This window comes from Heptranchias perlo, chromosome 24, assembly GCF_035084215.1.
Source record: "Heptranchias perlo isolate sHepPer1 chromosome 24, sHepPer1.hap1, whole genome shotgun sequence".
Taxonomy (NCBI): Eukaryota; Metazoa; Chordata; class Chondrichthyes; order Hexanchiformes; family Hexanchidae; genus Heptranchias; species Heptranchias perlo.
The window spans coordinates 7,096,771-7,117,526 of NC_090348.1; the positions used below are offsets into that span (position 1 = coordinate 7,096,771).

General features: G+C 42.6%; 1 protein-coding gene across 2 annotated transcripts in view; it reads left to right on the forward strand.

The window, feature by feature from the left end:
* The window catches only part of dnai7 (dynein axonemal intermediate chain 7), a 58,410-nt gene that overhangs the window by 26,198 nt on the left and 11,456 nt on the right, over positions 1-20,756 (forward strand). For both annotated transcript variants that reach the window (XM_068004691.1, XM_068004690.1), the window contains 5 exons: positions 5,393-5,738; positions 7,908-8,028; positions 14,649-14,785; positions 17,354-17,543; positions 20,160-20,374. In XM_068004691.1, the coding sequence (XP_067860792.1) occupies positions 5,393-5,738; positions 7,908-8,028; positions 14,649-14,785; positions 17,354-17,543; positions 20,160-20,374 (1,009 nt within the window). The remainder of the gene's footprint in view (positions 1-5,392; positions 5,739-7,907; positions 8,029-14,648; positions 14,786-17,353; positions 17,544-20,159; positions 20,375-20,756) is intronic.

Here is a 20,756-nt window from a genome sequence, read left to right on the forward strand (position 1 = left end):
GGACACCTGATTCAAGTCCCTTAGGTGTCCCTAATTTATAGGTTTCACTGTACTATTGTGGGAGATGATGATTTTTACACTGATTTAACTACCATGTAGAAAATGGTAGTCTGTGCATTAAGGCTAATTTGAGTAATATTATTGCTAGTTTGCAAATTCCAGCGTAGGTTTAATATGATGGCAAAAACGTTAGCTGAGCCAATGATGCAATGAACAGATACAATGAACTCGTCAATTTTGAATGGTCATGAATCAGACTCAGACCACACCCTAACCTGAGGGTTCCTGACCAGAGAGGGTAAATGGGACAGTTCCACCTTTGGCTGAACTGTAGCGTGTGGTGAAAAAAAAACACATTTATCTAAAAAAGAAATTTAGTTGCCCTGGATAAGTAGGCAACCTTTAATGCTGAGTCTCTTTTAAGATATATTTAAAATGATAACACAAGAATAAGGAATTAGTAAATAGCTGCAAAGCAGCTGAAAACACTTACAATTGTTTGAACTGTTTAATAAAGATAATGCAATGCGGCACATGGTTGAAGTTGTGCTCAACAAAAAGGTTGACTAGGGCGTGCACAAAGAAGCACTTAATAAAACGAAGTAACAACGGAAAATGTTGGAAATACTTAATGGGGTCATCTGAAAAGGGAGGAGAAAGGTTAACGTTTCAGGTTGAGCCCCATCATCGCTGGTAAATAGGGTTGACAGCCCTCCAGGATTGTCCTGAAGTCTGCAGGAATTAAAGATTAATCTCCATGACACTGCTTCGAGTAACCCAGGAGAAAAATCATAGGGGCATTTAAAAAAAATTGCGCTTTTAAAAATATTTTCTTTGAACACTTTGGTTATTAGTTATAAAAATATCTGAGATGGGAAAAAAGACTGCTTGGCTGACAGTGAAGAATCATCCAATCGGGTAATGAAGAGTCTATTCGCTTTCCAATTAGTTTGGGAAGGTGGTGCGCCAAGAGGATGGACATGTTGGGTGACCAATGGCAGGAGTGTGGGGGCGGGGTGGTAGGAGGCAGGAGATCATGTGAAGACACATCTAGGAATGTGTCCAACCAGCATTGGCAATCCTACTGGCAAACCAGATTAATACAGGAGAAGTGGACTGCAGGGCAAGTCCAGAAACACAAACTTTCAATGTAAAGGAAGCAGCTCAGATTCATTTAAATTAGATGTGGAGAGGGAGGGGGTAAAACTCTTTACAGATAAGCAAAGCTTGGAAGGTAGTTGAATGAAGGGAGAAAGTAAATTTAGGTAAAGTAAACTAATGCAAAGAGACTGAACAAAGTACAAAATGGTGGAGGTTATTTGTCAGTGCCTAAACCTAAGTGCTAGAAGTATTGGGAATAAGATGCTTGAGTTCAGGGCAAATGTAGCAACCGGAAGTTGTGATCTTATAGAGATTATAAAAACATGGCTCACCCCAGCAGAGATAGAGTGAATTTATTATGCAGGGGTATATAATGCTATGTGTAATGTGACTTGCATAACCCTGCTATATTGACTTCTAAAAGATTAGTTGCGGCACCTTTGCTAATATGTCTTTGGGGGTAATTTTATCCTAACCCGCCCATCAGAAAATTGATGGGATCAGGTGCAACTGTCACTGGAGAGTAATATTTGGTTGGGTGTAAAACCGGCGTACCACCTGATCCCGTGGGTTTCCCACCCGCCGAGATAGGTTAAAATTTCCCCCTTTGTGTCAGTAGAGCAATTCTTTGCATTCCCCTTTAACAGCTGTTACTTTCATGTCCTGCACTGCCACTGCTTAATAATAATATTTATGCCTTGCTTGTGATCTCCTCAAGAGAGTTTATGAGCACCTAACAACAACTTGCATTTATATAGCGCCTTTAATGTAGTAAAACATCCCAAGCGCTTCACAGGTGCTTTATCAAACAAAATTTGACACTGAGCCACATAAGGAAATATTAGAACAGGTGACCAAAAGCTTGGCCAAAGAGGTAGGTCTTAAGAACATAAGAAATAGGAGCAGGAGTAGGCCATACGGTCCCTCGAGCCTGCTCCGCCATTCAATCAGATCATGGCTGATCTTCAACCTCAATTCCACTTTCCTCCCCGATCCCCATATCCCTTGATTCCCCTAGAGTTCAAAAATCTATCTATCTCAGCCTTGAATATACTCAATGACTCAGCATCCAAAGCCCTCTGGGGTAGAGAATTCCAAAGATTCACAACCCTCTGAGTGAAGAGATTCCTCCTCAACTCAGTCTTAAATGGCCGACCCCTTATCCTGAGACTATGCCCCCTAGTTCTAGACTCTCCAGCCAGGGGAACAACCTCTCAGCTTCTACCCTGTCAAGCCCCCTCAGAATCTTATATGTTTCAATGAGATCACCTCTCATTCTTCTAAACTCCAGAGAGTATAGGCCCATTCTACTCAATCTCTCCTCCTAGGACAACCCTCTCATCCCAAGAATCAATCTAGTGAACCTTTGTTGCACCACCTCCAAGTCAAGTATATCCTTCCTTAGATAAGGAGACCAAAACTGTACACAGTACTCCAGGTGAGGTCCACCATAGCCCTGTACAATTGTAGTAAGACTTCCTTACTCTTGTACTCCAACCCCCTTGCAATAAAGGCTAACATGCCATTTGCCTTTCTAATTGCTTGCTGAACCTGCATGCTAACTTTTTCTGTTTCTTGTATGAGGATACCCAAATCTCTCTAAACACCAACATTTAATAGTTTTTCATCATTTAAAAAATATTCTGTTTTTCTATTCTTCCTACCAAAGTGAATAACCTCACATTTCTGTACATTACACTCCATCTGCCACCTTCTTGCCCTCTCACTTAACCTGTCTGTATCCCTTTGCAGACTCTTTGTGTCCTCCTCACTGCTTACTTTCCCACCTAGCTTTGTTTCATCAGCAAACTTGGATACATCACACTCGGTCCCTTCATCTAAGTCATTAATATAGATTGTAAATAGCTGAGGCCCAAGCACCGATCCTTGCGGCACCCCACTAGGTACAGCCTGCCAACCTGAGAATGACCCGTTTATCCCTACTCTCTGTTTTCTGTCCATTAATGAATCCTCTATCCATGCTGATTTATTACCCCCAACCCCATGAGCCCTTAACTTGTGTAACAACCTTTTGTGTGGCACCTTATCGAATGCCTTTTGAAAATCCAAATATACTACATCCACTGATTCCCCTTTATCTGCCCTGCTAGTTATATCCTCAAAAACTCTAATAGATTTGTCAAACACGATTTCCCTTTCATAAAATCATGTTGACTCTGCCTAATCATATTATGATTTTCTAAGTGCCCTGTTACCACTTCCTTAATAATAGATTCCAGCATTTTCCCAATGAATGATTTATATTTCTTGCTAGTTTACTTTCATATTTTATTTTCTTCCTTTTTATCAATTTTTTGGTTATCCGTTGCTGATTTCTAAAATTTTCCCAATCCTCAGGCTTACCACTCTTCCTTGGCAGCATTATTGGCCTCTTTTTTTAATCTAATACTGTCCTTAACTTAGCCATGGATGAATCACTTTTCCCGTCGAGTTTTTATTTCTCAATGGAATGTATATTCATTAAGAATATTGAAATAGTTCTTTAATGTTTACCATCGCTTATCTACCGTCATATCCTTTAATCTAATTTCCCAATCTACCTTTGCCAACTCACCCCTCATACCTATGTATTTGGCTTTATTTAAATTTAAGACTAGTTTCTGACTTAAGTATGTCACTCTCAAACTCAATGTGAAATTTTATCATATTATGATCCCTCTTCCCCAGGGGATCCTTTACTATGAGATTACTAATTAATCCCGTCTCATTACACGGTACAAGATCTAAAATAGCCTGTTCCCTGGTTGGTTCCATAACGTATTGTTCTAGGAAACTGTCTTGAATGCATTCCATGAACTTGTCCTCCGGACTACCTTTGCCAATTTGATTTGCCCAGTCTATTTGAAGATTAAAGTTCCCCACGATTATTGCATTACCTTTGTTACAAGCACCTATTATTTCTTGATTAATACTCTGTCCAACGGTGTAGCTACTATTAGGGGGCCTATAAACTACTCCCACCAATGTTTTCTGCCCCTTGTTATTTCTTATTTCCACCCATACTGATTCTACTTCCTGATCTTCTGAGCCAAGATCCTTTCTCATCACTGTCCTTATGTCATCCTTTATTATCAGAGTACACCCCCCTCCTTTTCCACTCTGCCTGTCTTTTCGGAAGGTCAAGTACCTTGGAATATTTAGTTGCCAACCTTGGTCACCTTGCAACCATGTCTCTGTAATGGCTATTAGATTAAACCCATTTATCTCTATTTGTGCAACTAATTTGTCTATCTTATTATGAATGTTCCATGCACTCAGATAAAGAGCCTTTAATTTTAACTTTTTACCATTTTTCCCTGCTTTGACCTTATTTGCTGATGCGCTATTACTGTTAAACTCTCTGTCCCTTCCTGCCACACTCTGCTTATCTTTACCCAAATCACTACACTGTCCTGACTTTTCTCATTAGATTTCTAAATTTCCCCTCACCTGACCCCTCCCCCCTCCTTTTTAGTTTAAAGCCCTATCTACAGCCCTATTTATTCGATTCCCCAGGACGCTGGTCCCAACCCGGTTTAAGTGGAGCCCATCCCAATGGAACAGCTGTTCTTTCCCCAGTACTGGTGCCAATGCCTCATGAATCGAAGGGAGCAATCCTTTAAGGAGCATCTTAAAGGAGGAGAGAGAAATAGAGAGGGAGAGATTTATGGAGGGAATTCTAGAGCTTAGGGCCTAGACAGCTGAAGGCACGTACAGGATTTCATTGATAAATTGGGCTATTCCCAATTGTTGTTGAACCATTTTACAGAAGAACTGAGGTCTCCATAGCTGGATTAACAACCTTTGACATGCACGATGGTTAAGCGACTCCTTAGCTGTTTGAGAAGCACTAAAGGATCATTACTGAAGTATTACGATTGGCTACTAACTTTTCATTATTGCTAGTGAAATCACATTGTTAGGAATTGCACATTTGTAAGTCACATGTCCCAATTTTGTTACCATTTCCTAAATTATGATAAAAATGGACATATTGCCCTGTTTTGAAAGAAGCAAGTTCTAGCCACTGAGTTTATTTTTTTCCCCTAAATCACGGTTTTTAGACAACTGAGAGGGTTCCCATGATTGAAACACAAAGGCTAATCTTGATCAGCAAATAAAGTGCACTCATGTCTGAAATACACCCGATCTTATTGGGCACTTTTGAGGATGACTTTTTTACTCAAACTTAAGTTAGCCTGTAAACTATTGCAGTTTTAATCTGTTACAGGGTAGTTGCTAAGACAAAATGCCCTGTTTAAAATAATTTCTGATGCTGGTTCTATCACAGGTTTAAAGGCTATGAATTTGTCAACCGTATGGAATTTGAACTCCCTAGACCCTTGGCTATGAGTGACATTGCTGTGCGGATCTTACACACCCAATATGACCATATATCTTGCCACATTCCTGCTTTTTATGCTCAACAAAGAGCTTTTAAAAGTAAGCCTGCTATAGTTGAAATTGGGGAGGATATAACCGAGACCGAGGAGGTACCGGCAGAGGGTGAGGAAAAGCAAACTGTTGAAGGACAGCCAGCTATTGAAGTCGAGCAAGCTATTGAAGTCAAGCAAGCTATTGAAGTCAAGCAACTCACTGATGAAGAAGCAAAGTATCTTCGACCAGCAAGAACAACGGTATGGAGATGTTGGATTGCAATTTAGAAGCACATCTAGGTAGTTTAATTATTTATAGTAAATCTGAAATGGTTTTTTAAATTTCAAAATATACTTTATTTCATAAAATTTAAGGATACACACAGTTCAATGTAAATATCACAATTATAGTTCATAACAATACAAACAGATCGTACACACTACAATTCCATTATCACAATTCAAAACACAGTATAAATCTTTTAATACATGCTGTATAATACAAAGGTGGGATGGCCTTACACAGTGGCCTTTCCCCATAGAGCCTTTGCATAGGTCGCAGCTCGCTTCACATACTCCTGGACCTTGGAGTTTGCCAGTCGGCAGCACTCGGTCGTGGACAGCTCTTTCAGCTAGCAGACCAGCAGGTTTCAGGCGGACCAAAGGGCCTCCTTCACCGAGTTGTTGGTTTTCTAGCTGCAGTTGATATCTGTTTCGGCGTGCCTCCCAAGGAACAGCCCGTAGAGCACAGCATCCTGTGTTACGGAGCTGTTGGGGATGAACCGGGACAGATACCAACGCACCTCTCTTCACGCCTTAAGCGCAAAGGGGCAGTCCATCAGGAGGTGGACGACGCTCTCGTCCCTGCCGCAGCCTTGAGGGCAGCTCGCAGTGGTGCTGAGATTCCATGCGTGTAGGAAAGACCGCAGTGAGAGGGCCCTTTTCGCTACCATGCAAGCTACATCCACGGTGCCTGTTGGTCAGTTCCAGCGACGAGATGTTCTGCCAAATGGCTTTGATTGTCTGGTCGGAGAACTGCCCGATCGGATCCACCCTCTCCCTTCCCTGCAGGACTCCCAGAATGTTCCGTGTTGACCACTGTCTGACGGCCTTATGGTCGAAAGGGCTCCTCTTCAGGAACTTCTCCACCTGGGACAGGTGGTGGGGTAAGGTCCAGGTGGATGGGACATCCTGCGTCTGCTCAGCCAGCGTGGCCAGACCCAACATTTTCAGTGTGTTGGACAGGTAGAAACTCAGCACGTAGTGACACTTGGTGTTTGCGTACTGGGGCTATACACACATCCCGAGGCAGCCACACACAATGGTGGCCATCCTTCCCCCCTTCCCCCTTTGTCTTTTTTTTCATAAAATATACTTTATTCATAAAATTTGCAGCAATACATACAATACAGTTGTCATATCACATTCCAAACGTACACAATACAGATTATACAATTTGCAGGTTACATCAAGTGCAGTTCAATGAACACATTGTACATAATTACAGTTCATGACATTCTAGGGTGCCTCATTGCATTACAATACAGAATATTGATTACAGATTCATTACAGGTACATTACAGATTCATTACAGGTACATTACATCAATTTGAATTTTACATTCTGCCCGTGGGGTTTTTTCCCTGATTGCAGCCCCTCGGTATACAATGGCGGGAAGGCTCTAAATGGTTGCCTTCCCCCACAGAGCCTTTGCGGTGGCCGCACCCAGCCTCAGTGCGTTCCTGAGCACGCAGTCCTGGATCTTGGAATGTGCCAGTCTGCAACACTCGGTCGAGGACCGCTCCTTGCACTGGAAGACCAGCAAGTTTCGGGCAGACCAAAGGGCGTCTTTCACCGAGTTGATGGTCTTCCAGCAGCAGTTGATGTCTGTCTCGGTGTGCATCCCCGGGAATAGCCTGTAGAGCACAGAGTCCTGTGTCACGGAACTGCTCGGGATGAACCTGGACAGATACCACTGCATCTCTCTCCAGACCTTCCTTGCAAAGGCACATTCCAGAAGGAGATGGGTGACGGTCTCATCTCCACCGCAGCCTCCTCGGGAACAGGCGGTGGCACTGAGAGTCCAGGAATACATGAAGGATCTGACAGGAAGGGTATTTTTTTTCAAAAAATATACTTTATTCATAAAATTTGCAGCAGTTCATACAATACAGTTCTCATATCACATTCCAAACATACACAATATCGATTATGCAATTTGCAGGTTACATCAAGTACAGTTCAATGAAACACATTGGACATCATTACAGTTCATGACACTCTAGGGTGCCTCATTGCATCACAATCAATACAGGTGATTCATTACAGATTCATATAATGTCCTATCATGACACTGCTGTAATAAACATATTCAATTCTTTATTGCCAATAACATTTATAAAATGTAACTATTTCACTACTATTTTGTAGAGTGCATTGAGCACCAGCAGTTCCAGAGAGGGAGGATTAAAAAGCCGAACGACAAGCCGGGAGAAAATTGGGGAAGAAGCAGATATAAAGATAACAAGTTTAGCAGAGGAACCCATTAAAGGTAGGAAATAAGCCTGTGCAATTTTTTCAGTTTCCAGAAGTTATTAAATGCAATTTCTATAGAAGCTTTGGAAAACCAAAGTTGGATAAGATCCCCCAAAAGGCTGTGGATGCTGGGGGTCAATTGAAATATTAAAGACTGAGATCGATAGATTTTTGTTGGGTAAGGACATCAAGGGACATGGAGCAAAGGCAGGTAAATGGATTTGAGGTACAGATGAGCCATGATATTTTATGGTAGAACAGGCTCAAGGGGCTGAATGGCCTACTCCTGTTCCTATGTTGGGGAGAGGGGAAGAAATTCCTTGGCAGATAGGTCAATTGGAAATGGAAGAAGTGACATGTCACTCCAAGTGTGAAAGACATGCAGTGAGTCCAAACAACATGCCTGAAAATAAAATAAAACTGTCTATGTTCACAGAATGGCAATATCCTGCTCCAGTCCTTTGTATTGGTGCCCTAGAAAGGTTTTAGTCCAGTCTTGTGTCAACCTTACCTTGGCAGACTGATAATGAAAGACACAGCTATAGAGAGAAATTATTACCTGAGAGGCAGGGATTGGAAGTGTCAAAAATGTGGTCACAATCCAAATAAACTGGGAGTTTTCTGAGGGATATATATAAGGAGCATTTGGAAGAGAAAGGAATATTCATTTTAAGCACACTAGGGGAGAAATTCAACTCGTGCCCAAAGTGAGCGGCAAGTCAGCGGAACGATTGGCCAGTCTGTGATGGCATGAGGCCCAAGCCAAATTTGGCATCAGGCCTCATTTGAATGGAAGCAGTGAGCTGTGAGCGCAAAACGGGCATCCCGAGGCAGCTCGCCAGTCGAGGGGCTGACGAATTCCGGCTGGCTCCGACGTCAAGCTGGCCCACAGGTGGGTCCTGGAAGGGTGGGGGAGGCGGCGAAACCGAGGGGGGCAGCCCTCAGTATTTTTGTGGAGCCAGGAGGAGCACTCCCCTCCTGCTCTTTCTGGCTGCACAACAGTATAACTGAAAAAGTTTTGTGGTTCGTTTTTTGAGCAGCAACCACTGGTCCCTTCAGGGACCGTTATTTAGGCCGCTCAAGCGGTCTGGTGCAACTAGGTGGACCTTGCGCGGCACAAACTCCATCCATTTGTACCTGGATTTCACATCGAGGTCTTACAACTGGCATAGGGCCCCGATTTGCACAGTGAAGCAGCCTGTTGCAGGTTTGGCGGGCTGCTCGCCCATTTAGAGGCCTGAATATGGCATCAGGCGGGCCTTTGGCATCAATAGGGCAGCCAAGGTCACCCCCCCGATTTTCAACTCCTGGCCACCCGTTTTTCAGGCACAAAACAGAAGGTCATGAGTTGAATTTCTCTTCTACTGACAAGGATAAAGGTACTACATACTTAAATGACTTATAGGATGGGATGTTGGATGGATTTATATAGGAGTTACAGATTCTGAGCAACCTGCATTCCTAAGTACAGTTGGCCCATTGAAAAGGAATGGTAATTTTGATCCTTTCTGGCCATTACCTGACGGATCACGTGACAGCTTGAGTCACCAGACATCACAGTGAAATTCGTGACTGCATTAACACAGGAAATACAGACACAATGGGGGTGAAACTTGTCTTGAGTAGCAGTGCAAAATGTGCGATAGCGAATGGGTCACCCGTTTTACACCCATCCCATAATGGAAAAGAATCGGGCGGGGTGTAAAACAGACTGCCCATTCGCCATCACATGTTTTGTGGTACCTCTCAAGATCAATTTCATCTCCAAATAAAGTTGTTGGCTGCTTGGATATAGAATGGATGGACTTGTGCTTAACCGTGAGGAGAGCGCAGAAGCAAGTTTCGAAATAAAACCTTTCAATCAGCAAAATTCTTTAAAACACCAGAAAAGGAATCGGTGAGCAAAAGTCTACATAGGACTGATAGCTCTAAACTGTGAGAACTTTTATTAACAGGAGACGAATAAATCTCCTGTTGTTGATCTGGGTTCTTTTCCCTCAGTCTGGTTCAGCAAACACTGACTCGAACACACCTTCAGAATTAAACACATCTTTATTTTCCACGGGGCTTTACTCTCGTGCACCCCAGTGACTCCTACCAGAGTCCGTCGAATCCAGCAGAGAAAGGTAAATTTACATTCAATGTGTTGCATTCTTATACATTTACAGCTAGCATATTAGCATAACAGCAGATTATCAGGAGCCAATCATAAGCGGAGTCACGCCCCGGTTACATAGTTCAAAACACTTAAAGGTCAAGGTAATCATTAACCTGTTCCAGCTGCACAATGTCCTGTAAACAACTCGGACTGGACAATCATCTCAAAACCACAGAATGTTCCAGTTGCACAATATCTTATCAAGTCACCTGCACTGTTAGGACATAACAGGATACTTTATAATGAATGCTATTGTTCCACCCAGCATGTTGCAATACCGTGGTCGTGAACTATTTAGCAAGGGGTAAGGTCAGCATTCTTTTAGGGTCCCTAAGCCTAAGGATTCACACTGTTAGGGTGGAGTCAAGTAAATCGACATCAAAACTGCATCACTTGTGAAGGTCTGTGAGGAAAAGCTGAGAGCTGTGTGCCCTAATAGGGCAATATGTTTACCACCAGAAGGTACTGTCTGAAAACAAATCTTAATATAGAAAGAATTTAAGAACATTGCAAGTAAGTCTAACTTTGTAGTTTTAAAAAGTCACCATTTGTTGAGATATTGAAAGACCTGTGGTGATTTTTGTATCACTGCATGCCGCCATTGAGAGGAACAGTAAAGTACTAGTGAAAGTGATGAAGTCGGGGAGAGAGCCTGCTTTACAATTGACCTGATCAGATCTGTATTGCAGTGGACCAACCCACCAACCCATTTTCTGAGAAGAATCATAACAAAATCCTTTGCTGGTTTCAAAATTCTAACACCAACCTTTACAAATAGTAGAATTCATAGAATCATACAGCACAGAAGGAGGCCATTCAGCCCATTGTGCCTGTACCGGCTCTTTGGTAGAGCTATCCAATTAGTCCCACTCCCCTGCTCTTTCCCCATTGCCCTGCAAATTTTTCTTTTTCAAGTATTTATCCAATTACCTTTTGAAAGTTACTATTGAATCTGCTTTCACTACCCTTTCAGGCAGTGCATTCCAGATCATAACAACTCGCTGTGTAAAAAAAATTCTCCTCATCTCCCTTCTGGTTCTTTTCCTAATTATCATAAATCTGTGTCCTCTGGTTACTGACCCTCCTGCCAGTGGAAACAATTTCTCCTTACTTACTCTATCAAAGCCCTTCATAATTTTGAACAGTTCTATTAAATCTCCCCTTAACCTCCTCTGCTTAAAAGAGAACACATTCCCAGCTTCTCCAGCCTCTCCACATAACTGAAGTCCTTCATCGCTGATACCATTCTAGTAAATCTCCTCTGCATCCTCTCCAAAGTCTTGACATTCTTCCTAAAGTGTGGTGCCCAGAATTGGACACAATACTCCAGCTGAGGCCTAAGTAGTGATTTATAAAGGTTTAGCATAACTTCCTTGCTTTTGTACTCAATGCCTCTATTTTTAAAGCCATATGCTTTTTTAACAGCTTTATCAACTTGTCCTGCCACCTTCACAGATTTGTGTATGGTGAACCCCCAGGTCTCTCTGTTCCTGCACTCCCTTTAAAATTGTACTAATCCCTTCTGATACAACTGGTATTCAATGATGACCAAGTTTGACTGCGGTGAAGCACCTTATCAATACTGTCTCTTGGTGCGTGTAAAGTCAGAAGTCTGTAGTTGTTTTTCTAGCTAATATTAACACAGTGAAGAGAATACTTGCTTAAGCAATATACAGAGGGAGGAAAAGGAATAGCCAAATTTATTGTCCGACAATGAGTTCTGCCCACTGAGGAAACATGGAAGGCACAGAGGAGCTCTGCAATGTAACTGCAGATGTGGTTACAAATGTTTAAGGAGACTACGCGAAGCGTTGATGAAAATCATTGTATTGACGACGCTGTCTGGCCATTCCAGCTAGAATTTGTGATCTCACTATGAAGTACTAACACTGTGGCAATAATCTGCAGTTCCTTGGTGTATGTCGGAACAAACAAATGAACTGGGGTGGCAAAATTTGTTGTCAATTATGAGACTAAGAGAAAAGACAGAGGTGTTCCTGCCCTGGCCTTACTGCAAGCCCTGGGTATTAACATTCACCCAGCAGTCAAAGTATGGGAAAGGGAACTTCTAATTTAGTTGGTTATCTGTGGGAAATTCAGATATGTATATATTAAAAAAGACCTTGTGAATGTAATGTCATCACATTTATATAATTATGAACCACTCAAGTTTCACACTATTCAGCTTATAATGTCATTGAATCCCTTGATTAGAATAGATTATTCTCGTTATTCATCATTCTACACTTGCAATCTCCATCGGAAAACGCAGTCTGAAGCCTTGGTAGCTTCTTTCTCCCTCCTCCTTGCCACGCCTCCTCCCACCCAAAAGAAAAGAAGAAAAAGACAGAGAAAGAAGCAAGAGGATGAAGAGGGAATCAACCAGAAAAAGTTAGGAAGAAAGAATCAGAACAGAAAGAGACAGAAGCAGAAGAGGAGATCGTGAGAGAGAAACAGCAACGTGAAGACATCAAAGACAAGATAAGAGAGACCACATTCTCCGACTTACTGTCATAATGCCATAGACGATCCACTATCAATTACTTGTTGCATTGCCTGCACTCAGTTGATGAATCTGTTTTCTTATACACAAGATAGCAATGGAATTGGGAGAGACTACAGAAACTTGCTGCGTGGACCACCTAATGGCTGGAGCCCACAACAGCAACAGGACAGTTTACATAGCAAAATTGAATGGAAAATATTGACATAGCAATTTACAATGGTAAATGTTGACACAACAGTGATATTTAATAGAATATTAAATTGACCATGGCGTCAGCCACAGTAAATTAATGAGTATAAGTTTTTTTGATATATAAGGTGGTAACAGATTTAGGGGAGAGACTAGCAGCCAGAGCCTGCAACTGTATTGTGACAGTTGACTCAGCAGAATTGAATGGGAAATCTCATGCCAATTTACAGTAAGAAAAGTTGACAGAAAATTGTGACCAAAAATCCTACCAACAGGAAGCAAGGTTTGTGAACAAAAGGTGCGTGCAGACACAAGATATTTTAAATAGATTATAAATATCAAATATATACCTATATAGATGCCAACAGAAATCTAAATGCATCAAATTATGAATGCAGTTATTTATATTCAATATAGTACCAAGGATGTTCAACTACTTATCTAAATTAGATTGTCAACATTTGAGTGCACTATCTAGCTGTCTAGGTTTGGGTTGCAGATCAGATACTGCAAATCTTAACAATCCTGTGCCATGCACCTCGTTCAACAACAGTAACAACTTGCATTTATATGGCACCTTTAACAATGGAAAATGTTCCAAAGTGCTTTTTAGAGGTGTGAGATTAAAAACAAAACGAGGCCAAGCTGAAGAAGAGATAAGGAGGGGTGACCAAAAGATTAGTCAAAGAGGCAGGCTTTAAGGGGGATCCTTAAGGAGGAGGTAGAGGTGGAGAGGCAGAGGGAATTCTAGTGGCAGCTGTACATATGGTCTTCTTGACAAAGAAGTCCGTGAGCTCCTCACACTTGTTGTTGGAAGTGAGAGTGGAGGGGGCAGGAGAGAGGGATTTAAGGAGATGATTGGTGGTGCATGATCCTGGACTAGTGGTTGGTTTTGGCGGAGGAGAATGAGGCCTCATAGTGCTTGATGTGGTCCAGCCAGCTCTGATGATGAATGCCTAAACAGTTGTGCACCAGATACTCTCAAGTCTGTGCCACTTGGACTCAAGGGAGCAAAGATGGGGGCCATATCAAGGGGAATGGTCGGGATGGGAAAGATTAAAGGTTTTGCTGAGGTAACTTCCCACTGAGTTGGATAGTCCTACCTATCTCTTATGTTCCTTTTTTTATTCTAATTTTAGTTCAGGCATTTTAACACCCACTGGGTTTAGATAATGTTTTTAAGACCTTATTTATTGGATTGTTTCACTAATAACTTTAGTTGGTCTTCATGTGGAGGAATTTCCACCAACAGGGTTATGGTATTGGACTAGCAGAGGTTGTGAGTTCAAATCCCACCATGGCAAGTTGTGAAATTGAATTTAATAAATCTGGTAATCTGTGGGCTGGCAGCAGGGGAAAAAACGACAATGAAAGCTGCCAGATTGTTATAACGACTTCACTGGTTCACTAATGACCTTCAAAGAAGGGATACTGCCACCCCTGCTCAGTCTGGTCAACACGTGAACCCAGTCCTCCGTTATGTGGCAGACACTTAGTGTGCTTTGAGGTGGCCTATCAATCCACTGAGTTGTCAGGGCAACTATGGATGGGCAATAAATGTGGCATTGCCAACATCACCCACAACCCAAGGACAAATATTAAAAGAGTGAATTACACTTGCATCATGTGGGTGCCTCTGCCAGGATTGGAACTGTCAATCATAAAATCACTCTGCCGATCAAGGACAAAACTTTAGAGTTTGAGATATATTTTTGCCATACCTGAAAAGGGAATTCTGTTATCTGTCACCGTGTGATTTAATTTGTGCTTTTTGTACATCCAGAAATTCCGTCAGCAGAGGCAATAGATGAATATATTGTTGACTTTCGTCAGTACACACCACTGGGCGGAGTCTATTATTTTGATGTGCTGAAGTTGCCACCTCAGCCCAAGTTTGTTAAAGGATGGAGAATTGTCCAGGTAGACTGTTCTACTTTTTCATACTGCAACATCCCGAATGTCGTTAAAACATTTTTATTATTGTAAGAGATACAGTAAGTGTACACGAGAGGATAACGCCTTTGTGATATCTAATAGAAATATTTACATTTAAAGAATGAGTCTGATGAGGGGTGGGGAGGGAGGGAAAATGTTCTTGATGTGCCACATGTAGCGAAATTGTAAACACGTTAATAAAGAATGTGTTTCTGATTTTGCTACACGTAACAGTAAACTCAGCCGTTCCCAGGGTTCAGCTGTGCTCACAAAGAGGGCAGGTCAGAGATATAGAGCTGCAAGCGGTTTTAAGGCCCCGCTTCAGAACTTGAGCACATACTCTAAGCTGACATTTCAGTGCAGCAGCGCAGGAGTGCTGCATTGTCGGAGGGAATGTCTTTCAGTTGAGTTGTTAAACCGAGGCCTCGTGGTTGTAAAAAAAAATCTTATGGCATTATACGAAGTAAAGCAGTGAGTTTGTGCAGTGTGCTGGCCAACATTATTCTCTCAACCGACAGCAGTCAAAAACAGGTTATCTGAATTTATGTGATGATGCACGGAAGACATCCTCCTTGCAGGTGGTCAACTGGACAGGTCAAGGCAAGAAGTAGATAAATGGCAAGGGAAAAGTCCATTTGAAGTTTCTTTTGCCTTAATGTATAACTGCTTTATGAACATATAGATGCAAAGAGAAATGTCATGTCCTGAAGGTGACTTCCTTAATGATAAACATGAACACTAAGACCTTTCTGAGCAAAGGCACATCTGACAACAAATGGATCCCCTTCTCTCCAGATGGTTTATCAATTCAATAGGTTTGGAAGATAACATGAATGAAAACTTACCGAATGAAAGTTTGGTCAACTGACGGATGGGTCTGGACAATTGACACCAGGAAACCATTACAATAAACATATCAAAGGCTGAAAGTGTTTTAATAAGATGGGTTAAAAAGGAAATATTTCAATCTCGATGAGAGAATCATTTCACAAGATCCTTTGATTGGAGTGTGAAAAGTTTTGGTGCAGTTGATCAGACAGCTTTGAGAAGAAGAGTGGGTATTTGGTAGAGAAGACAAGGGCAGGAGAGAGAAGGATAAAGAAGAGTGAGATTGTTAGACGGTTCTCGGAAGGGGGGAAAGATAAACAGTTGTTACAACGTTAACTCAGTAGCACGGTTTCCGAAATATACAGCAACTGAATACGTGCAAAGTGTTGGCCAGAAGAAACAGAGGAGGTGCTGAACAAACCAGAAAGGAGGGAGGTTGTAGATGACATATTGAAGACATCATCTAGCCGCTGGAAGAAGTGCATTGCAGAGAAAGATGGGATCAGCATACTGTGAAGTAAGACTGAATGGCTTTGAGACCAGGTTTGCTGGTATCCAAAAAAGCAGTCATAGGGCAGGTCATGTGATTAGGGAATGCCCTGGAAAATCAGACATGGAGGCCTGAGGCCTGCAATGCACCTGAGTTGCTCAACACACACTGGTGTGGCCAATGAATGCAAAGGTGTCTGGGGGCCTTTGCACAAGTTGTGCACTATGCTCATTAGGCCCCCAAACATCCATGCAAATGATACAGACATCCCATTAAGTGCTGGAATGCCTGAGTAGTCCTGTAGCTGCATAATGACCATTTGGACTGGACACTGAAGAGACGCCGCCATTGAAATTTTTAAAAAAGGTTGAGCACCTTTGTCCTTTGCTCTGCCACATCTCCCTTACCCAGGGATGCCTCCTAGCCCTTTGCACTCTCCCCTGTGCGCAGTGGCTTCCCAACATGACGGGAATGGGCCCTGTGCAACCCCTCATTGGCTGTCTTGTGGCCCTGGAGCTCGCAGAACATCATGAGACATGCACTCAAAGCACCTAAAAATTATGCACATTGGACTGCCTTTCTTATCTGGTGAATGTCAGCAATTGGTTCCCGTAAGTCTAACAATATCAGAAACTGAAACCCATTTGCTTATGTTCACTCTGTAGATTTGCAGCCGGTGAAAGCTGCCGTGTCAGCACTGTACTGTTTGCAATTCCTATTCAGTCCATGACACTTTTGGTGAGCTGGGACAAATAGCACTTTAACCAGTAATGCAATGAAGACCTGCTTTTATTAGAACAGTGGCTTAATTAATACCAATTGAATCAGTATCTGCAGGTTGATTCAAGAGCCACATTAGGCATTTTACTGTCCCCAGACACAAATGATGCACTTTCCTGCACGTTAGGGGATGGGAGAGGCTCTCTGAAACTCTCTGGTTAATATGTATTATATATGCAATATTGACATACCCCATTTCCTACAGTATGTTTCTAGGATAGGAAACATTGATTATAAGGCTAGGAGTTATTTTACTTGAGGCTAAGCACTCTATGGTGATACTTGTACAAAAGATCCAGATAATAAAGAAAAATGTACGAAGAGACTTTTCATCCACCTTAAGCACATTCATTTCTAGTATTTTAATGTTTCATGACAACATATTAATAAGCATTATACAAATAGTCTAAAAGTAATGACTAATAAATAAACATGTTGTTGTTTCTTTATTTTAGTTATCGGAGACAGGATTGCAGCCCTATGCCTATCCACTAGAGTCAGCAAAAGAAGCCATTCCCACACCGGGAAGTCCGGATGAAAAGGAAGGTGAAAACCCTCCTTCACCTCCTGCAGGAATCGCCATCGAACTCCCTCCAAAAGCAATGTTCTTTGAACAGCCCAAGCCTGCTAGATGGGATGCAGCAGGTATCATATTTAGTGATGAGTAATGAGCCTAAATTAGTCAATAATATAATGGTAAGGGAATACCTAGCTAATAGTGAGCATAACGTGATTGAACTCGATATTAGGTTCGAGAGGGAAAAGGGTGAATCACAAACCAAGGTTTTAAATTTAGGAAAGGCGGACTTTGGAGGGATGAGGTAGAATACAAAACCTGTACATATTCCTAAAGGGCAAGAGCTCATCTTGTGTAATTAAACAACATTGGTCAACAAGGGAAGTGAGAGATAGTATAAAACTAAAAGAAAGAGCTTATACAAAGGCAAAGAACAGTAGAGGTTTCCGTGGACTGTGAGAGATATAAAGAACAGCAAAGGGATACTAAGAAAGTAGTAAGAGCTGCAAAAAGGTAATACGAGAAAAAGCTTGTAAGGGATATCAAGGACAACACTAAAGGGTTTTACACGTATATTAAGAGAAAGAGGGTGGCTAAGAGTAATGTGGGCCTTTTAAAGACAGACACAGGTAATATTGTAATTGAAAATCAGGAAATGGCAGACTTGCTAAATACTTACTTTGTATCGGTCTTCACAGTAGAGGATGAAGATAAAGTACCAGAGCTATGAGGAAAATTAAAATAAATCAAGCGGAGGAATTTATTAGATTTAATATAAATAAAAAAATGGTAATGGAAAAAAATAATGACACTAGAGATGGACAAATCTCCAGGACCTGATGGTTTCCACCAAATGGTATTAAAAGAAGTCGGTGAGGAAATTGTAGATGCTGTAGTCATGATCTTCTAAAACTCTCTCGATTCAGGAATTGTCCCCTTGGATTGGAAAATTACCAATGTCACTCCACTATTTAAGAAGGGTAAGAGAGAGGGAGTCAAGGGATAGGGCGGGAAAGTGGAGTTGAGGTAAAAGATCAGCCATGATCTTGTTGAATAGTGGAGTAGGCTCAAGGGGCCATGGCCTACTCCTGTTCCTATTTCTTATGTTCTTATGATAAACTAGGAAATTATAGGCCTATTAGTTTAATGTCTGTTGTGGGGAAGTTACTAGAATCTATTATTAGGGACAGAGTGACTGAGCACTTGGACAAACATGAACTGATCAGAGAGAGCCAACATAGATTTTTGTTAGGTAAGGGTATTAAGAATTAGTGGAGTTGAGATACAGATCAGCCATGATCTAATTGAACAGTGGAACAGGCTCGAGGGACTGAATGGCCTACTCCTGTTCCTATGTCGCAGCCCTTCCGATTGCAGGGCTCCCCTCCTGTTCCCGATTGCTGACCTCCCCCTCCCGATTGGCAACCTCACCCCCTGATTGACAATCTCCTCCCTCCTGATTGCCGACCTCCTCCCTCCTGATTGGCTCCCTCCTTCCTCCTAATTGCCGACCTCCCACTTTCCGATTGCCAACCTCCCGCCTTCCGATTGCCGATCTCCAGCCCCCCCATTGCCAACCTGCCCCCCCTCCCAATTACCGACCTCCTCCCCCCCCTCCCAATTGCCTACCTCCTCCCCCGCATGATTGGCGACCTCCCCCCTTCCGATTGCCGATCTCCAGCCCTCCCCATTGCCGACCTACCCTCCCCCCCCCCCCCACAATTGCTGACCTCCTCCCCCTGCCACCCGATTACCAATCTTCCCCCCCTCCCAAATGCTGGGGACTGTCCCCAAGGGTCCCTGGCTGCAGCCTCCTGCCCCTGGTGTTCCCTCCCACCCGCCACCCAGACTGTCCATTTGGCCAGCTGCCGGGCGGGAGGCGGAGCTATGACATGTTAATGAGGTCCTGCCATTAAGATCGGCGGGAACTCCCGTCCCCGGCCTTGCCAGGTTCTTCGGCTGTTTTCAGCTTCCCCCGCACCCTCCCTGCCTCCCCGAAAATATCAGGGCCGAAGTGTTTGTAAAAGTATTCCAGTACTCCTTATTGCAAATGGTTTCTTGGCAGATCCACTTTGGGATCTAGTGCATTCTACCCATCACATTGGACAATGGACTAATCTGTGGAATCCGGTTGTAGGTACCCCCAAATGTGTGGATACAGTTTTGCATATAACATGACATTTATAACATAACAGACCCATGAAAAATTGATCAATTCTAAAACAAATCCTTATTATTCATGGGGGTATTTACGCTACAAGCAGCCTAAATCCAGAGTCAGGGCCCAACCAAACATTAGAGTGAAATGGAGTGAGCCTTCCTGAAGGAGGTAGTCTCATTCTGCTTTTCTCCTGGTCAGGTTTAATTCTGGATCTACACTGCAGAAGTTTAGCATCTGAGTGAAGCTTTGCACCAACGCTAAAATTGTAGTGTAACTGCACTCATAGACTTAACCTGCACAAAGTTCAAAACTCCCAGAAAACATTTTTCCATAAGGCCCTACTCATAGTTTGGGTGCTTGTCTTAATTTATCAGCATTGTGATTCTTTCTCCATCACTTTGAGTCCCTCATTGTGCCACCCAGCTCCTTCTCCCCCCACGTCCATTCTCAGACGTTCACCCAGAATCCTTCTCTGCCTCCCACAACCCTTGCTTGCCACCCCTGCTTCATTCTACAACCAACCTGATTCCTTTGCCACCCTTCTTTACAAACACCAGATTTAACTACATGTTTTTCTTTAAAGGTGAACAGTGGAGGACAGATGGTATTCACAGTGTCACGTTTGTGCCAGAAACAAAGCTGCTGTCCTTTAAGATGGACACGTTCAACATTTTCACCCTGCTTCAGATGTATCACATCAATATGCCTTTCCGGGCCTGGGAAATCACACCTGTGGCTGCCAATGAGGCTGTTTTAACTGTTGTTGCTGCTTTAATCAAAGTGGAAATTCGAATCAAGGTACGTATTCCGATTACGCTGTAACTCAATATGGGGTATGGTATGGCACTAAACTAGCAACCCCAGAGGTCAGGAGTTGTAAAATTGAATTCAATAAATCTGGATAATGTGCCAGCTGCTACCAGAAAAATGACCACAGAAGCCGCTGGATTGCTGATAAAACCCAACTGGTTGAGTAATGTCCGTCATCAGGGAAGGGAACCTACCACCCCTACCTGGTCTGACCTACACACAATTCCAGTCTTAAAGCCTTCTGACGTAGCAGAGCAAGCCTCTCAGTTGCAAAACAACCATCACAAAACAGAACGATACCATTGTATTCCTTTGCCAATGTGATTTTTTTTTATCCCTTAACATTTTCACAGCTGAGGATATTAACATC